This window comes from Abrus precatorius, unplaced genomic scaffold, assembly GCF_003935025.1.
Source record: "Abrus precatorius isolate BTA unplaced genomic scaffold, Abrus_2018 Scaffold3, whole genome shotgun sequence".
NCBI lineage: Eukaryota > Viridiplantae > Streptophyta > Magnoliopsida > Fabales > Fabaceae > Abrus > Abrus precatorius.
Genome location: NW_020874373.1, coordinates 25,451,479 through 25,474,710, shown reverse-complemented (window position 1 = coordinate 25,474,710; position 23,232 = coordinate 25,451,479). Strand labels below are relative to the sequence as shown.

Sequence of the window (23,232 nt, the reverse complement as noted above, 5' to 3'; positions counted from 1 at the left end):
CATTTAAAATTAACTGCATTTATTTTATACGACTGTACATTGTTAAGATTTATAAAAGTAATTATGAGTTCAATATATGTATTTTATAATTATTGATATTTCTTAAAAATAAATTATAAATTGTGATATACAGTAAAATATTTAAAATATAATATGGGTACCATTTTAAAAATACAATATATTTCAACAACTTATTAAAAGAATAGTTCGAGGCAAGTATATACGACTACACATAAATAAAAGAAGAAAAAGTAGATAAGTGATGAAAATTTACACCAAAAAATTTAAAATAAAAGATATTAATGAATTATTGAGTTTAAGTTTTTTTTTTTTGCTAAAGTGCATATATTTAATATAATTAATGTTAAATTAGAATTAATGGATTTATGTGCTTGATAATATTAAATTTAATTTTATATTAAAATATTTTATTGAAAACAATTAATTTTATTATTTGGTTAAAGTTTTTTTTAAGAATAATTATCTCTTATAAAATAGATATAATATAAAAAATATATAATATATAAAATAAAAAATCTTAAAAAAGATTTTATTTATAAAAGTTTAATATGTATCTTTTAATAAATATATTACATTTTTGTTAAATTACATATATTATTTTGTTTATCTTATTCGAGTTAAGTACAGCCACCGTGGACGTTAAAATTTTTTAAGTCAAAGTAACTTCTAATAATTATTTACATGCTCAATAATAGTTAAATATTCTTAATATACAATTACACACATAAAAGAAAAAGAAAAACATAAAAATAAACAATAAACATGATTATTGATTTATCATGATAAGGAAAAAAAAAATATTAATGAGTTGTTGAATTTAATTTTTACATATAAAAATATTTTATTAAAATAATTAATTTTATCATTTGATTAAAATTTTTAATTTTAATGTAGATAATATAAAAGTTAAAAATGTTAAATTGTTTATTATTTTAGTTTATCAGTTTTTACTTTATAAAAAAATGCTTTTTAAAAGCAATTATTTTTTTAAAGATACGTGTCACTTTTAAATATTTTTATATTTTTTCATTAAAAGAAGTTTAAAAGTCCAAAATATACAAGGAAAATCTAGTAAGCTAAAATTTAAATTAAGAAAAGATAAAAAAGAAAGGAGCGAAGGGAGACTTTAAACACAATAAAGGAGATAGGAATTTGGGCCTAATTTAGTTAAAATAAATCAACACAAAAGTTGACTTCTTCACGAATGTAAGCAAACATGACAAAACGGATAAGAGAGAACACTAAATAAGAAGGGATAGGGACATTTAACACAAGTGGTAACTTCTTTAGAATCACTCAATCCATATTAAATGGGCATAAGAGGAAATTGTTAGTTGAATACCCAACAAAATATCTTATCCACATTTAATTTGGGCTAATCAATGTGGATAACTAGGTATAATAGAAATTTTTTGAAATATAAAATGATTCTTATCATTTTAAATATGCCAAATAACGGTGTCAAAAGTGATAGACCAGTTATGAAAGTACCTAATACAAGATTTAGACATATTAGATAATAATTAGGAATATATACCAGAGTTGAAAAACAAAACCCACTAGTAAGCTAGAATAAAATTTTTCCAAACTTTCCTAGCATAATAGCAATCTCTTAACATATGCATAATGATTTTCTGTCCATTCTCACATCCAGAGCAAGTAGGAGAATCTATCATAACTATATTGAATCTTTTCTCATTGGTGATTAATCTCTCACGAGCAATTTTTCAAATAAGGAAAGCAACTTTAGAAAGACCATTCTAGTTCCAAATGATGTTAAACAGATCATTACTTCTACTCTAAGCAAAGAACAACATTATTTCATAAGGAGCAAGCTAATTTTAGGGTAAATATACCATTACTAGACATATTCCAGAAAGCAAAATTAAGGCCTCTAGATCTAGCAGGAGGTAAATCAAGGCTATAGTATTACCAATTTGATTGGGAAGAAAGGGCAAAATTATATCCCTGTCCCAACTACCTTGGTCTAAGAACAGAGCAACAAGAGAATCCAGATCAAGGTTAGAAACAAGAAATTTAGCATGATTAATCAATTTATCAATCCTAGAAATTCATTATTTGTCCAAAATTTTATGTACATTCCATCTTTCACAACCTAACCTAGACCTTGAGAGATAGGCCAAACACACATAATATTTTTCAACATATAAGATTGATTGGACACTTTTCTAACCTTCAGAGTTTGGCCAGGACTAAAATGATACTTGTGGCTCATAACCTAAGCCCATAAATCAGAAGGAGAGGAAGTCATCTTCTAACAAAGTTTCATCATATAACTTTTTACTACTATAAAAGCGCCATTTACAGACAGCGCCATCTGTAATACAGACGGCTTTACAGACGAATTTGTGAAAATTTTTTAAAATTTTTTGAAAAATTCGTTTGTAAATCTGTCTGTAGTTTGCCCATCATTTGGCGCGAAATAATTTAGACAGGAATTACAAACTGATTTTTCCGTCTGTAATTTGAAAATGAGAAGAAAATTTGGAGCAGGAGTTACAGACGGAAAAATTTGTCGTAAATATTGTCGTTTTTTACTGACTTTTCATCTGGTAATTTACAGACAATTTTTTCCGTTTGTAACTGAACTTGATGAATTTATAGACGGATAAATTTGTCTATAATTGAACCTTTAAAATGCATTGTTTCATTAAACCATTTACAGACGAATTTTTCTTCTGTAATGTGCGAAACCCATAAAATTGCGCCTCCTCCTTCTTCTTCCTCATTTTGCATAATTTTCTCTCTCTCTTACTTCTCTCTCTCTAGGATCTTCAATTTTTGGCCTTTCCGAGTGATTGGAGTATCTATTTGAAAGATAATTTGCATAATTGTGTTCCTAGTATGATATTCTAACTTTTAATTAGTTTATTTTTTTTATTTTTTATGTATTTTAGAGACTTAAAATTTCTAAGATAGAGTTGTAAGATTGGAGATTGTATGACTGGAGGGAATGGCATAAAGGTCCTTCTCCTAACCTGATTATTGTGTGCTATGGGATTATTTATGTTTGTGAAACTTGCAGAATATACATGTTGTGGAGTTATAAAAGGATGTGCTCTAGAACGGTTTAGGATTGTGATGTGTTTGTATTTTATTCATTGATTAATATATTGCTATATAATATATTTGTTATGTGTGATGAAAATTTTGATTTTTGTAAAAAAGTGGTAAACAAATGTAAGAAAATTAACATGTATTAAGGGAGATTCTGCCAAAATTTATATTAAAAGTTTGTGTAATGTATAATAGAAGGTTGATATAACATTGTGTATATGTATTAGGTTTATATAGTTCTTGCTCCAGATGTTTCTCAGAAATCGTCAATTGATGTATGATAGGTTGCACCCAAGTCGGGAGAGGGAATAAAACTTGAATTATTTGAGGGTGTAGAGGAATTCATACATGTTTGTTGTAATTTGCAGCAATTCATCACCAACTAGAAAGTTAGGTGTCCATGTTCTAAGTGCAAGTGTAGAAAGTTTTTGGATATTGATTCAATTAGGTATAATTTGTATAAGTTTAGATTTAAACATGATTATTGGATATAGACTGAGCATGGGGAAGTAGTTAATGTGAAAAATCACGTAGGCAATTCAAATATATTGCAATCAGGTGAAGATGTAGGTAATGTAAGTTGGGAAGAAAGCAATAATCGTTATGAAGAAATGATTTATGATGTTGTTGGTACTGAATTTGGAATTTTTCGTGATTTTGAAGCTGAACAAGAACCTAATGAAGAGGTCATCTCTGCATGGAGACACACACTCGCAAGAAAGACAAAACTCTGTGGATTAATACACGATCTAAAGCCACATATGTAAGTCATTCTTATTGATACTATATGTTATTATTAGTAATTTATTAAATAGTTCTTCAAACTAATATCTAATTATTAGTAAAGTGGTCCTAATTATCAGACCTATATATATATATATATATATATATATATATATATATATATATATATATATATGGATTATATGAATTTTCACTTGTTGGTTGTATAAATTATGTGAGTTGTATAGTTGTTGAATAAAGAGCCATGCAATTACAGTGTGTGATTAATTGTTGAATGTTTTATAAGTATGCTAATGTAGGGATTACAACGGAGGACTTATATTGCCTCGTTTTGAAAAAAATTTGGAGTTCCGAATATAGGATTTCTTGCTCAAGTGAAGTATGCCTTGCTTCAGCGAGACTGAGTCATATTGGATTGAACATTCTAGAGCGATTTCGCTCAAGCGAGATAAGATAAGATAACCTCACTCAGGCAAGATGAACTCGTTCAAGCGAAAAGTCGTAGAAAAAATAAGGAACTCTTTAGACCTCTCGCTCAAGCAAGAATGCTGCTTGCTAAGGCAAGATGTTTCTCGCTTGAGCAAGAATAGTAGAAATATGCGTAAATGGCACTGTCTGATTTTCTCGTTCAAGCGAGAAAGGCCTCGTCCAAGTGAGGGCAGGGCTCACTCAAGTGAGAATTAGCTCGCTCAAGTGAGAGTGCGCAGATCTAGAAGAGTATTTAAGGAACCTCGACACAAAAAACATTCATTTATCACCAGACAACTTTTTCCTCTCATTTTCTATCTATTCTCTCACCTTCTCTCCTCAGAGAAAACTTTGTCGAAGCTGAACCAGTTGTAGGTTTGTCTTTGATTTTTTGAGCTATGAAACCAGTTGATCTGAGCTATTGCATTTGCATTAGATGGGTTAGGAATAGGCTGAATTATTGTATTATTTTGCTAAGCATTTTCATGTACTATGTTATATATGTAATTATATTTGTACCAATATTATGATTATAAATGTTTATTAACTAAGCTCATCCTTGCATTTTGTCTGTATTGCATGTGTGCTGCAATAATCTGTACATAAGCAAGAGTGTCAAATGAAGGGTCCACTTCTCAAGCTAGAGAGTTTGACTGAGGAATGGTCCTAGTTGGAGACTTTTTTTTTTTTTATTTGTAGTTTTACTTTTATTAGTCTAAGTCTTGGCTGTAAATCTAGATTATTCGGCTATCAATTTGGTCATGGAGTATAAATTTTGATATAATTTGTATTTTAGGCTCCGTGTCGAGCAACTCTAGTGTAAATATTGTTAATGGATGATTATATATATGCATATTCAACATTTTATTACGAGACCTTATTTTATTGTTGAACTATGAGCTTTCACATTTTGTTAAGTCTTAATCCTTTTCAAAATGCATAAGTTTTATACAGAGGTAAATTGTTTAGTATGTCATAAATCCTTTCTAAAAAGGAGTCGTGACACTGATCCCTTATACCTAAGTTATTCATTAACTCCATGTCCATCAATTTTATTGTCTAGACTATTTATAACAATTTTAGGAAAATCTTGAACCTCAGTCTTAACTTTAGTTCTTTTTTATTCACCTAATTTCTCAAACTTCACCTTAGTTTTAGGTTTAGCTGGCCTTTTGGAGTGCTTATTAATATAAAGATCCATCAAAGTCTTACCTACGAGTTTAGGTTTAGGTCCTTCGTTATGAGGAGAAATTTTCAAATAGGACTTATCCTTACACTTGATAGGTTTTTATTAATAGGGTGATCTTCCTAACCCAACTCACCTTCAAATTTGTGTAGCACACCAAATCTTGTCCCAAAAGAAATTTCTTTGCCCTTCCCATTAGAGGCAAAACTACTTGACCCTCTATGATAATCTGATTTTTTCCTAAAAGACTTTTTAGCTAGCATCTAGGGACTAAAGTGGCTCTACTCCTCCCTAGGCAAATCCCTAAGAGAATTCAGAACATTCTCCTAGACTAGTAGTTAGGGATAATAGGCTCATCCTCCTTAACCCTCTCTAGTGGGTTATGATTAAAAATAGAAACTATCTTATCTGAGAGAGGTTTGAGACTATTTACACAAGACTCCAATTTATGCTCACACTTTCCACAATTAAAGCATGTGAGATGCAGACTCCCATGCTCTATATTCTAAACGCATGTCCTAACACTTTAAAAGAAGGGATAAGTTTTTTATTTAAATCAATTTCAACACAAAGTCTAGCAAAATGACCAATGGCTAAAAGGGAAGTGTGGGAATTGATTTTCAGCATCGATCTCAAACTGGTACCAACTTGCCATAAAAACTTTTCATTATACAATTCTAGGGGCAGATCTGGGATACACATTAAGACTAAAAGTTTCATAAGATTATACTCTTTAGAGCTAACCCAAGGCCTCCATCTTTAAACTAATAAATAATGATTCATAATAAGTCATGGCCCTTCAAATAGGGCATGTTTGTAATACTCCATGTTCTCAAATTTAACAAGGAAAAAATCATTATTAAGGTCTAAAATTTTAAGGTTTTCATTCTTTCTGCAAATATTGTTAAGTTTTTGACTCAGGAAATTAAAGCTAATGAACTTACCTAAAAGTTTTACTATTAAAGTAAACTTCCATGGGTTTCACCATGATTTGTAGTCCTCTAATGGGACCTTAATCTTAGGACAAAGGTTAAATAAATTGTCATACTCTATTTCAGGTTCATCAAACCAAAAGGATATTAAAATTCTCCATAATTGATTTGATTATTTCCTCATCTCCTAAGACTAAATCTAGGTCATTCATAGCAAGTAATTTGTTCTTGTAAGATATGCATGGAGAAAAATTAGGATTTGGTAGCACCTAATTCATGTCACCGTCATCGAGGTTAATTTCCAACATACATGAGGGCGATCTTCTAAAGGAGATGCTGAAACCCTCTTTACCTTTTTCTTGCTTTAGAACACTAGATCTACTTCTTCCTTCGATCTTTTCTTTGCTTTTGAGTTATCCATCCTATGCTTCACGTCTTTGAGAGTTCAAAATTTTGGGAAAAACTCTTTACACTAGTCACTATGGAGTCACTTCAAGGCACGACGGTGTTTAGGAAAAGTTAGATTTAAGGGTAAAAAAAACCTTAGTAAAACACTTAGATTATCTCTCTCTTTTCACCTTGTGTTTATTCTTAAATATTTTTCAATGAATGTAGAATTTTTTTAAGAATAGTTTGATGATAAATATATACCGTTAGGTAGAAATGAATGATTTATTATGATAAAAAAAATTTAAAATATATTAAATAAATGTTAATATTGTTAAAATATTTATAAATTAAAAATATTTTTTTATAACATTTTGAATTAAGTTTTGTATGTAATTATTTTATTAAAATTAATTAATCTTATCATTGAGTTGGAATTCTTAATATAAACTGAATTATCTTTTATGAAATACATTTTTAAAATAAAAATATTAATTTTATTATTATTTAATTTGTAAATTTATTTATAAAAAGTAATTCATTTCATTTAAAAAATATTAATTAATTTTTATTTTTAAATTTTGTTCTCTTAAAAAAATTGTCACTTTAATGTAAAAACATTATGTTTCATGAGACTGCGTGAATTTGTTATTAATTTATCATATTAATTAGTAACGCGCTTCTTCTGTCAAAGTAGGGCTTGAATGGACTCGGTCCCGGTCAAAGAAACTGTACTGCAATCTATAGTGCTGATACATTTATAAAAATAAAGTACACCGTCTAATTAGGCTTAGCTTATTCTTTTTGTTATTGATTGTCCTATGTCTTGCATTTTTTTATATTTAAAAATAATGTTAAATAAATATATTTAAATTATAAAATAAGTATGTAGAAATAATTTTGATAGAATTTTAAAAGTATAGATTAAAAATAAAATATTTAATTAATAAAAATACATAATTTAAAAAAAAATTATGAATATATATAATTTACATTGAAAATATAAAAAAAATTATATTATCATTTAATTATAAATTTTCATATCAGAATAAATCTTTAATTTCTATATTAACTAATATAAAAATCACATTAACAATATATTTTAATTGATTGATCGCGTAAAAGTCACTAAAAGTGCACCAAAATTAAATTCAATTAATATATTTATGTTATTTAAGAATATTTGATAATAAATAATAAAATAATTATATAATATGAATACTAATTCAGTAAATAAAAGAGAATAAATAACAAACTAATGAATCAATAAGGGATGTGCTAAATATATTAAAAAAAATAAGTTTAAAAGGTTAATGGTAAAATTGAGAAAAATGTTGTAAGCTAACTTCTAATAAGGTAATGCTATCACTATATAACTTTAAAAAGCTATAAAATTTCTTTATTTAATGTAAACAACTCTGACAATTTATTGACAAAAAAAATCTAACTACATGCTCCTGAATTGTAACTTTACGCCAATAAATGCACTCTAATTATAATTTTAAAAATAATTATTAAAATTAATACCTTTTGTTTAGATTAAATTAGTAAACTAGTCTCTTAATTTTTAGTTTAATTTCACTTTATCATTTAACTTTTATTTTTTTATTTTGGTTTCTTAACATATAAAAGTATTTTAAATAATTTTTTAAATGTTAACTGTGTTACAAAATTAAGTTTATTTTTTTTAATTCTAAGGGTATATTTGGACAAAATTTCTTGTTGCTTCTTGATCTCCTACCCAAGCCTTTCGTGACATTTCTATTTTAAACTTTTATTTAAGTTATGACTTTTTTAGACTGTGTTAGATTAAAATTCTAAAAGAAGAAATAAAAATAGAATGAAAAATTGTGAAAAACTAGGCCTTCAAAGTGAATTTTAAATTAAGATCAAAGAATATAAAATTTTTAAAATTGAGGTAACTAAATTTTTATGGAAAGGTCAACTTAATTCTCATTAAAAATGATACACACATAAATTAGATAGAAATAGAAAAATATAAAAATATAAATGACAAAAAACTATATGAATTATTAAGAAATTAACTTGATAATGTTCATAATTGTAACCCTTTTTCTTATAAATAGTTAACACTAACAACAACAAACTTTTAGAATTTTGTTGTACGTTAACTGTTATCAGAAGTCAAAGACATATAAAACATGACTAAGAAATATCTAAAAATAAGAATTCATAAAAACTAGCACCAAATAGATGATATTTAGTAAGTCACTTGTAATAATATTTAAAATTTTTCTAGAAGCCCAAACCATGTCAGCTCCAAAATCAGATAGGATGAAGGATTATTGTCATTAAGAGACAAATCATCACGCCACTTAAACATAAATTTGATGATTTGACAATGAATTTGATAACTATTTATCTAAATAAAAAACATTTAAAGACAATTAATTTCATACTAGTAAACTATAAATAATTATAGAAGTGGACTTAGCATAAAACAGGATTTGTTTAGATGAAAAAAGAAATTAGTAATTAAAAGATATAAATAAAGAATGAGACTTAAAAGTAAGTAATTTGTTTCTAAAATTAAATTTTAATTAATTCTATTAAGTGTGATAAAAATATTTTTGTGGAGTAAGGATAATTAATTAGAACTCCTAGTATGTTAAATTTTAAGAATTACCTACCAAGTTAATTAAACTGAAATTTTTAAGGCATATTTAAAGAGACTGAATTAAACAAAAATAAATTAGGTACCAATTAAAAGAATTATTCATAAGAAAAATATTATTTATTAAATTGTCTTAGAAATTTTTCTCAAGGTAAAAAGTGAAGTAACTGTTGAATTTAAAAATTTATTAAAATGAATGAATTTTCGAAGAAAATTTTATTTAGTTGAATTTAACTAATCTTTTAAATATAAAGAATTATTACAAAATAAATATTAGAATAAATTGTACTTCACTGGTTAAATATTTAAGAAAATAGTGTTCAAATTATTTTAAAAAATAAATTTTATTTTAAAACTTTAAATTAATTTTTTTTTCTTTTTTATTTTCTCTTTCCATGTTTTTCTTGTATTTTTTTTTGTTTATCAATAGATTCTCTATATTATAAATAAAATTTTATTATTTGAAAAATAAAATATTTAGATTTAATTTAAAAAAAGTTGTAGAGAAGTCTTAATCTGAATTTTAGGGTTTAAAGTTTAGAATTTTATCTGAACTTACATAAAACTTTAGATTAGGTAAGTAATTTTGTTTTGTCTAAACTTTCAGTCTTATTCAATAGAAAAAAATATAGAGAAGTCTTTATGTAAGAGAAAAAAAAATATATAAAGATTAAATAAAAAATTTTCTCGTATATTGAAAATATTTTATACTTCTGTATTTTTCTGTTGAGAACTTTTTAAAAGTTCTCTCGTTTATCTAAAATTTGAGTAGACAAATTATTTGTGACATATGAAAGAAAATTTATTTATTTTTTATATTAAATTTTTTTCTTGTAGAAACTTTTTTTAGGAATCTATATATATGTGTGCATATATGTATATAAAATTTTTATATTGAAATGTTTCAACTCATTTTATATGTAATTTTTTTTCTCTTAATACCACATTAATTTTTTAAATATTTTCCCCCAAAATACCTTTTATCATAATAAAAAAAAACATTTGGATTCAATTAGAATTTGCTTCCGAAAGTAGAATCATAATTTTAAAAATACTTAATAATTTCGTAAATTAATTTTCAAAAATGTAAAAACTTATATTTAGAAATTGATTTAATCCTAAAACATTATTTCCAATAACAATTAATAATTTCATAAATTATTTTTTAAAAATGTAAAATCTTAAATTTAGAAATTAATTTAATTCAAAAATTCATTTCCAAAAATAGTTAATTTTAAAAATTGATTTCCAAAAGTGTAAAACATTAAATTTAGACATTAATTTATTTCCAAAAAGTAGAGAAGTTTAGGAATTATTTAGTTTTAAAAAGAATATTTTTATTTCATATTTAATAATTTAAATTCTTATTAGGGGCATTTTAAGAAGAAAAAAAATATTGTGGTGTAAAAAGAAAAAAAATAGAGGTGCAAGAAGCAATCCCTAGGAATATAAGGTAGGATGGTCGTCCAATGTGATAACGGCCCATTACGTATATACATTTCAAGAGTTTCTACATATCATGTATTCATTATTACATATTCAATGCATGGCATTAAACATACCATCCCAACATAAATGAAAGCTATGAATGTACTACACAATTTTGACTTTTAATTTAACACATTCTTTAGTTTAATATTTAAAATGAATGGTTATCCCCAAACACTCCCATTGAATTAAGGAGCCAATCAAAATTTGATAAGAATCTTTAATCACACACAAAACTGTATCGAGTTTGCTCTTGTGTTGACAATAAAATGCTCTTCACCACCCAACCCATTCCCAGCAATTGTTCAATCAAATTAGACAGATCCCTTTCCGCATACCTCTTGCAATCCTCAACAATGACAGACCAATCCTCCGCTGTTGAGTCTGATGCGTTGCTTTCCATGACACCAATCTCCCATATACTACTTTTCACAAGTTTCCTTCTGATGTAACAAGCCTAAACATCAATTTTTTTTAAAAATCAGTGTCATGTCCAAAGATCTTTAGAATAAGCAATGCTGCTTCAGGTTAGGTAACCTTTAGAATAGTTTATCATAACATTAGGAAAACCATTAAGAGAATAGTCATGTAACCTGCAACAATCCCATGATTATATGGACTGGTTCAGCTCCTTCACGTATGGAAAGAAGGATGCGAGGCTAGATGGTTACCACCAAAAGAAACAAGCAAAATAAAACCAATTAGGAAAGACTACTTTATTGGAAGTTATGAGGAAGAATGGGTCCACCAAGATACTATCATATGCTCACCTGCACGGTTCTTTTTAATCCTTTATAGATTTCCATGCATACAAAGTAATAATCCTCATTGGTTATACATTGTATTGTCTTCATTGACCACTTGGGTATTTGGTCCTTGGGATTTAAGCACCCTATTCTAATAGGCCACAAGTTTTTACCTGAATTGAACATTATTATTTGACTAGATGCTCATCAATATAGAACCCAAGTTGGATAGGATTAAACAGAAATAGAAGAGTCAGTAGCATAGCACCTTTAGCTCCCAGAAAGTTAATTCCTTCTTTCTCACTCACCTCTGCAGGGGAGGGCACATATCCCCCCTCAATCCAAGTGTTCAGAATAATTTCAAGCCTATCCTAAAACAATAACATGCGGACAAGACAGTAAACTACATAATCTCTACAAAAGTTCCATGCCACAAAATAAAAGGCAGATTTTAAAGAAAAAGAAAAAGAAAATGGATGATTTTCTAAAACAAAATATTAAAGGGGCTGGGCAGCATGGCCTTGCTTCATTTCTTTTCGTTCTACTATGTTTGGACCTCTTTGACTAACTTCTAGAAGGCAGTTTCCCAAGAGAAGAAAAGAGAATCTTCACCCAAGTTCAGTTATATAAGAAATGCAACTGAATTTATCATATATAAGCAAGCAAATAAGAAGGAAATATCGAAAAGAACAAGACTTGAGCAACATATGATGACTTCATTAATAAATATTTTCCCCCTTAATGTGTCACTAATAATAGCACATCTAAAACTGGGTTCTTCATACTAGTCTAAAAGTGCAGATATCCTGAATATCATCACACTTTATGTTTATAATGTTAAATTCAGAAAAAAAAATATTGTTTGCAAAATTACTCATCTCTCTCTCACTTTCAGCTACTCAGTTTGTCTCTAAAATATAAAATTAGAAAATTTTTAATCTACATCAGAAAACATACCTTAGTCAAGGTTTGCAGATGGACATGATGGAGTCCTTGATAAATCCCAAGAAGGTCCATAGCAGCAAAAAAGGGATAAATAAAGTAATGGACACCTGCTTGTTGTCTTGAAAGCCAGCAAATAACTCAAGTTAAAAAAAAAGACAATTTATTTATCCACTAAAAACTACAAAAAAATATCATAGACCTAATCAAGTTTACATGATAACAAAAGCCAGTTATAGCATGTATTACCAAAAGTATTAAGCATAAACATTGGCTATGTAACATCATGTAAAGCTCCTCTCTTTTTATAGATAAGGTTATTGAATTCTACAGGTAAAATACACTGCAGTCAGCTCTCAGTTCCACAGCTTAGCCACCTTATAGTCTTGTACAACAAATAATAGTAATAACATTTAAATAGTGTAGGTAAATAACAACCTTTGATGGTTCTCCATCCACAGATTAACAAGTGCAGCAAGCATCAGACCAAGGATGTCAAAGCACACTGTTTGAATCTGAAACATATAAAAAAATCATAGTACAATCCATTTAAGAAACATATAAAGAAAGAAAAGAAATGATGTCATGCTCACCTGTGCCTTAGCAGAAATTTCACCAAGGTTGTCTCCTATTGCAAAACTTTGATGAACAGCTGACTACTTAACAGAGAGTAAATACCAAAATTCACAGGTCAAACATGCGTATCAATTACAATACAGATGAGGTGAGACACGTCCTCTACTGATGAACTTATGATACATGAAAAAGTAAATCTTATACAACCATGAAATAGAAAGAAAAGTGGGCAGATCATGCTGTCAAAAGTACTTTATCCAATATTGAATAAGGATTACAAGTTTGTACAGTAAAATTTAAGTAGCTACATACAGCAACGAAACTAGCAATCAGTATGGCAACAAGTTATCTATCAAGAGAAATCCAGAGCTCTAAGGAAAATTGACAACTTTGGAGGCACCATTCACATATTTGGTAACATATTTCTATTACCTAATTATGGTTAGCACACAATGAGAATATGCAAGCAGAATATTGGTATGATTTGTACAAAGTCTATTAATGACAGTGAAATCCACTGATATAACACACAGCAACCAAATCACTGAATTTTATACATGCTGATTGGACTTGCAAGAGTTGCTATCATAAGGAACAATACAACATGAGTTAATGAATTATTTATGTTGGCAGCAGGAGAGTTGAACATTCCTTTCATTAACGACCCTTGCTAATCTTCCTTTCTAACTCCCCATCCTCACATTGTTACATCATTTCATACCACATATTCGGGATGTTTAATAAATTAAATGCCTACCTAAAACATAGCTTTTTATTTTTTTTTATTTTTCTGTCATACAACTTATTTTCTTATATAACAACTTGTGTGGACTATTTCACCTCAGAAACATTCCATATTCAAGAGAAAAAGGAAAGAAATTCCCTTAAAAGTATAACATCATACAATGAATGGCTGTAAAACAAGAAAACATTATAGAGATATGATCCTTACCCGAGTTGCTAAGTAACAAGCCAGGCTTATTTGTTTAGAAATATTGGCAATAGTTGCAAGAAGCAAAAAGCATCGAGGAAATGCAGGAGTAAGTAACTCAAGTCCAATACTTGCAACAAAAAGAACAGATGTAGTGAACCTGACCCTCTTTTTGTACAGCAGGTACCAAAAGAGGAAGAGAAAGAATCATCAGATTTCAACTAGTACATATCAAACTGCAGTTTCAATTATCAAACTGCAGGAACCAAGAAGTTCGGGTGATTTTAAATCAAATGCCAAGATACATCATTAGTAATTGCACATTAACAAAAATTGATTCATTTAAAATGGAAGTTAAAATACCTTTAAATTCGTATCAAAAGCAGATGCTAGGCTAGCAGTGTAAATGCATCTGCTTAGTCGTCCAAGACCATCTTTCAAGACCCAATTAAGGGCAGCAGCTGACGGAAGGGAACTGGAGTATCCAATTCCTATGGCCATAAACATTGCCTGAGATCAATCATTGTAACATAGTAAGTTCGTATGCAAGACAAACCACTTCAGTGAGAACTGGAAGAACTTTCACCATAGCTTAAAAGAGGAGAAATTTTACAACACATTCATTAGTCATTATTTGATAATGATACAAAGAAACCTATTTAGCACCTGGCAATAGATTGATAAACTAAGTTTGAATTCTTTCCACAAAAATTCATGCACCAGAGATTGTCAATTTTCAAAAAGCAAACAGGTCTTTTACATAATAAGACAAAACAAAAAATCCCTCTCTTTCACCCTGATGATATTATTCTCAGCACAAGGCAACAGACTGAAAAACCAAGTATGATTTTTCCCACATGAATTCATGCATCAGGGATTATCAATGTTAAAAAACAAACAGGTGTTTCACATAAAAAGGTAAAAAAAATCTCTCTGTTTCACCCCAATAATATCGATATGCACAGTACATGGCAACAAACCGATAAACCTAGCTTGAATTTTTTCCACAATAATTAAAACACAAGGGACTATCAGTTTTCAAAAGCAAAGAAACCCATATAAACTCTTTTTAACTTATGAATAACTTATGACTTCTATAAGCTATTTTCAACTTATTTCAATAAACTTCTTCATATATGTTATCAAAATAAGCTCTTTTCAGCCCAATAAATTCCAAGATCAAATTTATAGTATAAACTCCTTATGCAAAAAGAGCTCATTATATAAGCACTTAATCAAGCTGTTACCCAAAAGGACCCATAACACGAAACAAAAAATAATTGGCATAACAACTGAAACCCACCAACAGTTCCAATTCGAACAAAAGACCCCAAAAACAAACAACCTGAAGAGATTACCTGAGTGGCAAGAACTTGAAGAGCTGAACTGAAAACACGGTGCAAAAGCTTCCATTTCACATAGTCGACGTAGTTTCCCGTGACCTGTCTTGGAATGAAGAAGTCCCTCACAAAAGAACCACACAGCCTCAACAACCTATCATCTAAACCCACCTCAGAAGACGCAGCAGCACCATCAACACTCACAATCTGCAAGCAGTTCCCGTTCCAGAAGAATCTAGAAACCTTTGTGGAACTCTTAACCACGAAGGGAAGCCGAATTGGCGAAGTGGGTCTTGAACTTTTGTCGACCCCTCCATCGGGAACACAGTCAAGGGAGGTTCTGAGAGAAGAGAAGGTCACCACTCTCCTCAAAATCGGTTTTTGATTAATGGGTTTTGTTGATTCCTTGAGTTCTAGAAGGTTCCATGATGTAGGGTGGGGATGGTTGGTGGCTGTGCGAAGAGAGAATGGCATGAGACTATGGAGCTTTGAATGAGAAGGGGACAAGCGAAGTTTCCAACTGAAGCGAGTATGGCAGAGAGAAATTCAACTACAAGTTGAGAGGAATAGAGTTCCGCTGGAGCAGCAGAGGGAATCATAAATATTAAGCCGGCAAGACCCACACGTGTGCCATATGCGACTCAAGTTAATTAAATTAAGGTTTAGTTTGGCTAAAAAATAATAAAAATTTTATTATAATTTATATTTTTTAATAGCTCTTTTATTTAACTTTTATAAATTTATAAATTTAAATTATTTTTAATTTATGAGATAATTTTTATTTATTTTTATAATAATGTTTTTCTAATAAAGATTTATTTAACATTTTATCTAATAATTTTATCTAAACTAGACTTAAATCTTTTTTGTTTTCTTTTAAGGCTCTATTTAAGAGTTTGAAGAGTGAGAAAAGTCAAGAATTTATAGGTAAAAGAAAGAAAGTTTTGAAAGTTAACAAAAATAAATTTTAATTTAAAAACTTAAATATATGAATTTATGAAAGTTTTGAATGGTTTATAAAAAATTTAAATAATTTTTTTATAAAATAAAATTTTTTCTTCTATTTTCTTTTTAAATATAACTCTCAAACAAAATTTTAAAAAAGAATTATTATTCTTTTTTTAAGCATAAAAAAGAAAATTATATTTTATTAATTACTAAATTTGTTGTATCCCTTTCCATGATCATAACATATATTAATTTTTTTTTCATATTATTTATTTATTGTTTGGTTATCATTTTTAAAATGTTTCATGGAGTGCTTTAGTCGTGCAAGTTCTTTGCCTCACAAATTGAAACAGTCGAACAAGTGAATTGGATCAAATGTTAATTTGTTCAAAGACATGGTTGTATGTAGAAGAGACATGAAGAGTGAAAGGAAGGTAAATTTAGTAGAAATTAATTTTTTAAAGTTGAGCATGCAAATGATAATAGGTTTTACTAAAGTGCTTTAATGATATTTAAGTTTATGTGAAGCTTCATAGACTATTGAAAGAGAATCGTTGATTATTAAGTTGCTTAAAAAGAACATAAAGTTCATGATTGCTCTTGAGTAGCTTTCACATGCTTGACGTGATTACATTGTGATGAAGCTTTTTATAATAGAAGATTGAGGGGATGTTGTCTTTAGACGCCCATGAATGATATATGATCTCTACCTTGTTGTGATATCATAGACTCTAGGATTTATTTCTCTAGAGAAAAGATAGATAAAATCTTGGTTTGTATTTCACTTCCTAGACTGAGGATTAGAATTTTATTAAAAAAGTATTATCATGGTATAGCTTTAATAGTAGGCAAATCTATTATGATAAATACAAACACATTGAATGTTATTAGAGAAAAGTTTACAAAAGAATGTATAGAAATTGATTTGTTCGATCTAGTTGTTGAAAATGTTTGGCTAAGAGCTCATTCATTTCAATTTGAGTAAGAGGGCATTTATATGATATACCCACAATATGGTCAAGTGTGGCCATGTTGTTCAATCATGTCCATACCTAGATAAGACAATTCCTTCAAACCCTATGGTGTCTTCACAATGGAAGATAACATTGTCAAAAAAAGTTTGAAACTAGTGAGCAGTGAATCGCTCCTAATTTCTAATGGCTAAGTAAATTTCTCAAAATTAAGTAATGGTGAGATTTCTATGCCACAGTGAGACTCTAGTTATTTGTGAAAATAAAAAATAGACATATCATAATAAAGATATGTTATATTGTGATGATTTTATTAAGATTCCAAGTGCGAGTAAAAAATGAAAACAATATCAATAAGACCAATAATGATGCAAAAAAAAAAAAAAGTCATATCGTCATTATTAATTAGTAATACCATCATGTAATAAGCTATGTTCATTACAAGATGTAACATTTCAAATTTTTTTTGTAATAATATTATAATATGTTAATATAAGTGTATGTGTGTATTTTCATGTGATTGTATTGTTTGATTTACGTGTATGATGATGTGTATGATTGCATATGGATAAATATGCGATTATAAAAGTGTATATATATGTATGTGTGTATACTGAGAATATTGGACTATGGCTGAATTGTTGATCAAACTTGGCTAAGTGTCTGGTACAGGGTGTTCTCACTGCAGCGAGAGATATCTTGTTGTATCAAGAGGGCCGTGGGAGGAAGGCGTGAAATTGTTTCCTTCTCGCTGTAGTGAGAGAGTGACAGTTTAGGGTGCATTTCTAGGTACAATCTCGCTGTAGCGAGAGGGCCTCATTGTAGCGAGATTCTGTAGAAACTAGAGTGTAATTTCTGCTATTGTAGCGAGAGAGGGGGACCTCGTTGTAGCGAGAATATCTTGTTGTAGCGAGAGTGTCGCGACCAGAGGGGTATTTGAGGGGTTAGAGTTTGGGGAAAAACCATTTCCTACTTCTCCCTTTGAACTTTCTCTCATTTCCCTCGACTCCCAAGCCATTCTTACCAATTAAATTGCCTCCAAAGCCGTTCGTGAGTTAGATTGAAGGTTGAATTCGTGTTAGAAACGTTTGGAGGTGAGTTTTAATGGTTAGGGTTTTGATTTTCGTCCATCTTCTCTGTTTTTTGGGTTCTCCTTGAGTTCTCATGGGTTCCCATGTGTTTTAGGGATGAGATTTGTGTGGGGGTTCTGTTTCATCGTTGATTCGTGTGGTCTTCAAGCCGAGGATCTCAATTTGGTTAGAAATCCATTTACATGCTATGTTTTAGTAATGTGATTGAGGTAGAACAAGTGAATTGGTGTGTTTTGATAGATAATGCATGTTGGATGTGATTTTGATGATGTTGGACCCTATTATAAATAGATTTGGATGAGGAATTGATGCAGAACGTGAATGAGTGTGTTTATCTGTCATTGAGGAATGTAGATTATACAGGAATTATTGTGTATGAGCTGGAAATGTTGTGCGTCGAATGTAAAGCGAATGAATATAGGCCCTTGTGCCGTGTGTTGTAAATGAGTATGGGCCTGAGTGTCGTGCAATATGAATGAATATAGGTCGTGTGCTATGTGTTGTAGATAAATGTGGGCAATGTGTGCCGTATACGAATATGAATATTGTGTGTAATTAAAAATGTGTGTGAATAGGGCCTGTTTGACGCTGTTGTAATAATGCTATGAATGGTTCAACGATACACTGAAGGTGTGGAAGATGAGAACGGTAGAAATACCTTGGGGAAGAGAGAGTGATGGTGACACCAACAATGAGCGTGAGTGCACCACAGGCCACGCACTCTCCTCTTGACTAGACCTCTAACCACTACCTTTGCCGAGCGACTCGTGACCATGCACATGGTATCCGTGATGCGAGGATAACCAGCGACCATTCATGATGTAAATCTGTGATCACAGTACCACAGTGAGCGTGACTATGTGCACGTGTGTAAAATGTTTTGGTGTCGTGAGTGCATCGGTCATGAATTGAAATGAAATACATTGAAAATATTATTTGTGATTGATTATACTTATGTGACTATATTAGAAATTATGTGAAAGGTGACCGAGGTGAGTCTCTATGTTTGTGTGTATTAGATAGTGTAGAGTACTCACCCTAACATTTATTTTTCAGGTGACCAAGACGATCAGCACCAGACTCAGTGAAGGATGGATGAAACTGCTATAAGACTTAGGAATTTATTTTGAAAATGATTTGATGTACTCATTAAGTTCTGTAGCAACGATTTGATGCAAATTGTAACCATCCTTATTTTGAAATATTTTAATAAACCATGTATGGGAAAAGTTATTTCAATAAAATTTTATTCTCTCCCATTTTTCTGAAATTTGATATTTAATGAAATTAAACTTAAGGTGTTACACAAGACCTATGGTGAAGGTGATGACAAACGTTGATAGGAAAAGAGTTTGAAAAGGAGCGCCAAAACTTAACTCAAAGTCCTCAAATATGGGTTAGGTAGAGTAATCATCAAAATCAAAACTAAATTAACAACTAGTATGGATAAGTTAGAAGACCGATTCCTAAGTGTTGAGAATTATGGTAAAGAGTTGAATAAGGAACTTAAAAAATCCAATGAGGCGTTCCTTCAAGACAATCTTATTTGGGTGAAAAGAAATAAATTTAAATTCTTAAATACTAAGATAAGTGAAGCTTATAACCATGGAGAGTTTCATAGAGTTGGAAATTGATGTAAGACCCAACCATGAGATTTCACAAATTATAGTTGTGATACCACTAATATAATGTATAGTCAATTTGTTGTTCTTTTTAAATTTATATATTTAATAATAGGATTTAAATATTTTGATATGTTGATTTGGAACACTTGTAGAGTAATGTGTGCAAATGGTTGTAGGGATACATGTAATATTGTTGGTATGCATTGTCTAACTGTGATAATTCTGGTGGAAACTTATTACAGTTTTTCTCGTGCTCATTGCTTTTGGAATACACTCTAATATAAGGATTTTGTTATTATTGAAGCACAATCATTCTAAAGATATATAGGTCCTTGTCAATGAAGATTGTAGTGCAAGTTTGATGTTTTAAATACTTATGATCAACTTATGTTTTAAATACTTATGATCAAGTTTTGACATTTAGTATTTCTAAATGAAATAGTCATTGTGATGACAATCACAATACGTATTGCCGAATTAAACAAACTTGAATTAGAATTCACACGATAAAAATAAAATTATTAGGGCACAAATAGGAATTGAAACCAAAAGATAATTAATAAAAGTGAAAATAGAATAGAGATGAAAAAATGGTGTCACAATCACAAGATTAATAAGTCAAGAGACAAGATTGATAAGTCAAGGGATGATCGTCACAAAAGTCTTGACCTCTTGATAAAATGAAAGAAAGTTAGCTAACTTAAGAACCTAGAGTCACACGCTCTCGCAAGAGTGTTCTATATCAAATTGTATTCAACACTCTTTAAAAGTGTGTTTACAAGAGCTTATATATATATATCTAACACTCATAAACCAACATAACCATAACCCTAACGAGCCTTTTGTGGCAATAACCCAAACTTAAATAAAATAAATAAAATAACAAGATTCTATTCTAAATAAAAACTCAAAATAAGTAATAACTAATATTAAAATAAAAAAAACATGAAAATTAAAGCCTAATGAAACTCATTGGAGTCTAAGTTTTCTGAGCATATGCAATTAACCATTTTGGACTCTTCTAACTCCAAATTAAGTTCTCTTTCAAATAGGACAGCAACCATATATTCTAAGTCTCCATTTATTCTTTTTGCCCTTACCCTTGTCATTGGTCCTTAAAGTCCTTCTAATGTCTTCAAGCCTTTGTCTTCAATAGGCCTGCTTTGATTCTCATCAACCCCTCCTTCTTCAAGAGAATTCGTCCTCGAATTTGACTCTTCACCTCCTACATCAAAGAGGGATAAATCAGATACATTAAAAGTAGTACTAACACAATATTCACCTAGTAAGTCTACTTTGTATGCATTATCCCCGATCCTCTCTAAAACTTAGAATGATCCATCCCTTCTTGGTTGAAACTTTGACTCTCTTTGCACAGGAAACCTCTCCTTACACATGTGTACCTAAACCCAGTCTCTGGGTTCAAATACCACTTTCTTTTTGCTTGTTGTTCCACTTTACTTTCAATTTGAGCCTTCACCTTTTCATGCAACTTTCTAACAAATTTAGCTTTGGCATTGCCATCCTTGTGTATTAAAAATGAAACATTAGGCAGTGACAATAAATCAAGCGGGGTGAGGGGATTAAATCCATTTTTATTCTCTTATTTTTGAAAAAAAATAGGAATTTTGGTATTCTCATTCAAGCGAGATATGTCTCGCTCAAGTGAGACAGATATTTTTGAACTAGACTTTCTAGAGCATTCCCGTTCAAGCGAGATAGGATAAAGTTACCCCAATTATCCTTTCGCCTAGGCGAGAAGGAGTCTCGCTCAGGCGTGAAGCAGCTCGCCTAAGCGAGAAGTCGTAGGAAAAATAAGAAGCTCTCTAGCGAGAATGCCTTTCGCCCGGGTGAGATGCTGCTCGCTCAAGCAAGAGTGTCTTTCAGTCAGGCGAGAATAGTAGAAAATCGAGTAGTTTCACTATCTGGTTTTCTTATTTAGGCAAAAGTTTGGCTCACTCAAGCGAGAATGTGCAGGTTTGAAGGGTATTTAAGAGAAACCATGTTAAGAAATTTCATTTTTTTCACCAAAACCACTTCTTCCTCTCTATTCTCTCTATTCTTGCCCTTCCTAGAGAAAGTCTCTAATAACTTTGGATCTCTCTTAGATTTGAGCTCAACCATCTATCCCATTTGAATCTAAGTAAGTTTCTGGAGCCTAGCCTTCAAATCTCGTTCCTATTTCTCTGTTCTTTCTTCTCATAATAGTAATCTACCCTATGATGTTAGGAAGAACTTTAGTCCTGGGGTAGTGTTTCTAGTCAAGGAGTGGAGTTTCTCTCTAGAGTCCACGAAGAACTTAGTTTTAGAGATTCATTTCCAGGTAAGGGGAGTTATTCCTAAACCCTAGATTCTATCTAAATATGTATATTAATCTTGAAAGAACAAAGTTACCTTATTCTAAATAGCAAATTCATAAAGTTTTCTTGAAACTGTATTATGAAAATGGATTTTTATATAAAAAAAAAGGTTTTTGATTTGTTTAAAATCATAGTTATTACCTTTTGAATAATATATGGGTTGAATGATGAGAAAGTTAAAAATGCTAAACTTTAAGCTAGAAGACTTTATTAAGACCGAGAGAGTGTGATCTCTAATAATATATTCTTGGACTGTATGAATAAAGTGATACGAGTTTAAGAGTTGAAATTGATTGGGTTGGAATGTGTATGGTTAAATGATGAGTAATGTATATAGATAATTTTTGTTTGATAAAATTTGTTGAAAATGAAATATTTCTATTTTGTTACATATACTGCATTGTTTCAATTATTTTATATAATAAAAATTTTAGTGGAAAGAAGAATGTTCACTCTTACAAACTTTTTCAAGTAATGAAGACATAAAAGAAGATTGATCTATTTTAGGATCATACTCGTAAGAGATAGTAGGAAAGGAACTGTTCAGTAGGATTTAACTTATTAGGAAAACTATAATAATATTGATTGAGTTTCCATTCAATGTTATTTATAATATGTATTATTTAAATGATAATTCAAAGTACATGTGTAATATTTAGAAATTAATTATTAATATAACATTTTAAATTTTCTTTAATTGTACATTTACAAATTTGAAATTTCATCCTTAATTCTATTACGAACGATATATATATATATATAT

General features: G+C 29.8%; 1 protein-coding gene across 1 annotated transcript; it reads right to left on the bottom strand.

Annotated features, from left to right (window-relative positions):
- Positions 1–11,110: 11,110 nt before the first annotated feature.
- On the bottom strand, positions 11,111–15,955 carry LOC113863228 (protein root UVB sensitive 4). The gene is made up of 10 exons (XM_027496729.1): positions 15,493–15,955; positions 14,498–14,644; positions 14,156–14,302; positions 13,221–13,283; positions 13,066–13,142; positions 12,643–12,748; positions 11,954–12,056; positions 11,710–11,858; positions 11,533–11,598; positions 11,111–11,396 (listed from the first exon to the last, which is right to left on the bottom strand). The coding sequence occupies exons 1-10, from the start codon at positions 15,946–15,948 to the stop codon at positions 11,160–11,162; spliced, it is 1,551 nt and encodes a 516-aa protein (XP_027352530.1). The 5' UTR covers positions 15,949–15,955; the 3' UTR covers positions 11,111–11,159.
- Positions 15,956–23,232: the final 7,277 nt, after the last annotated feature.

Excerpts from the sequence above, each read along its gene's own strand:
- LOC113863228 (XM_027496729.1), bottom strand. The coding sequence starts at position 15,948 with ATGCCATTCTCTCTTCGCACAGCCACCAACCATCCCCACCCTACATCA. Across the intron at positions 14,303-14,497 it reads CTTTTGATACGAATTTAAAG|AGGGTCAGGTTCACTACATC; the intron begins GTATTTTAACTT and ends CTGTACAAAAAG. Across the intron at positions 12,057-12,642 it reads ATCTGCAAACCTTGACTAAG|GATAGGCTTGAAATTATTCT; the intron begins GTATGTTTTCTG and ends TTATTGTTTTAG.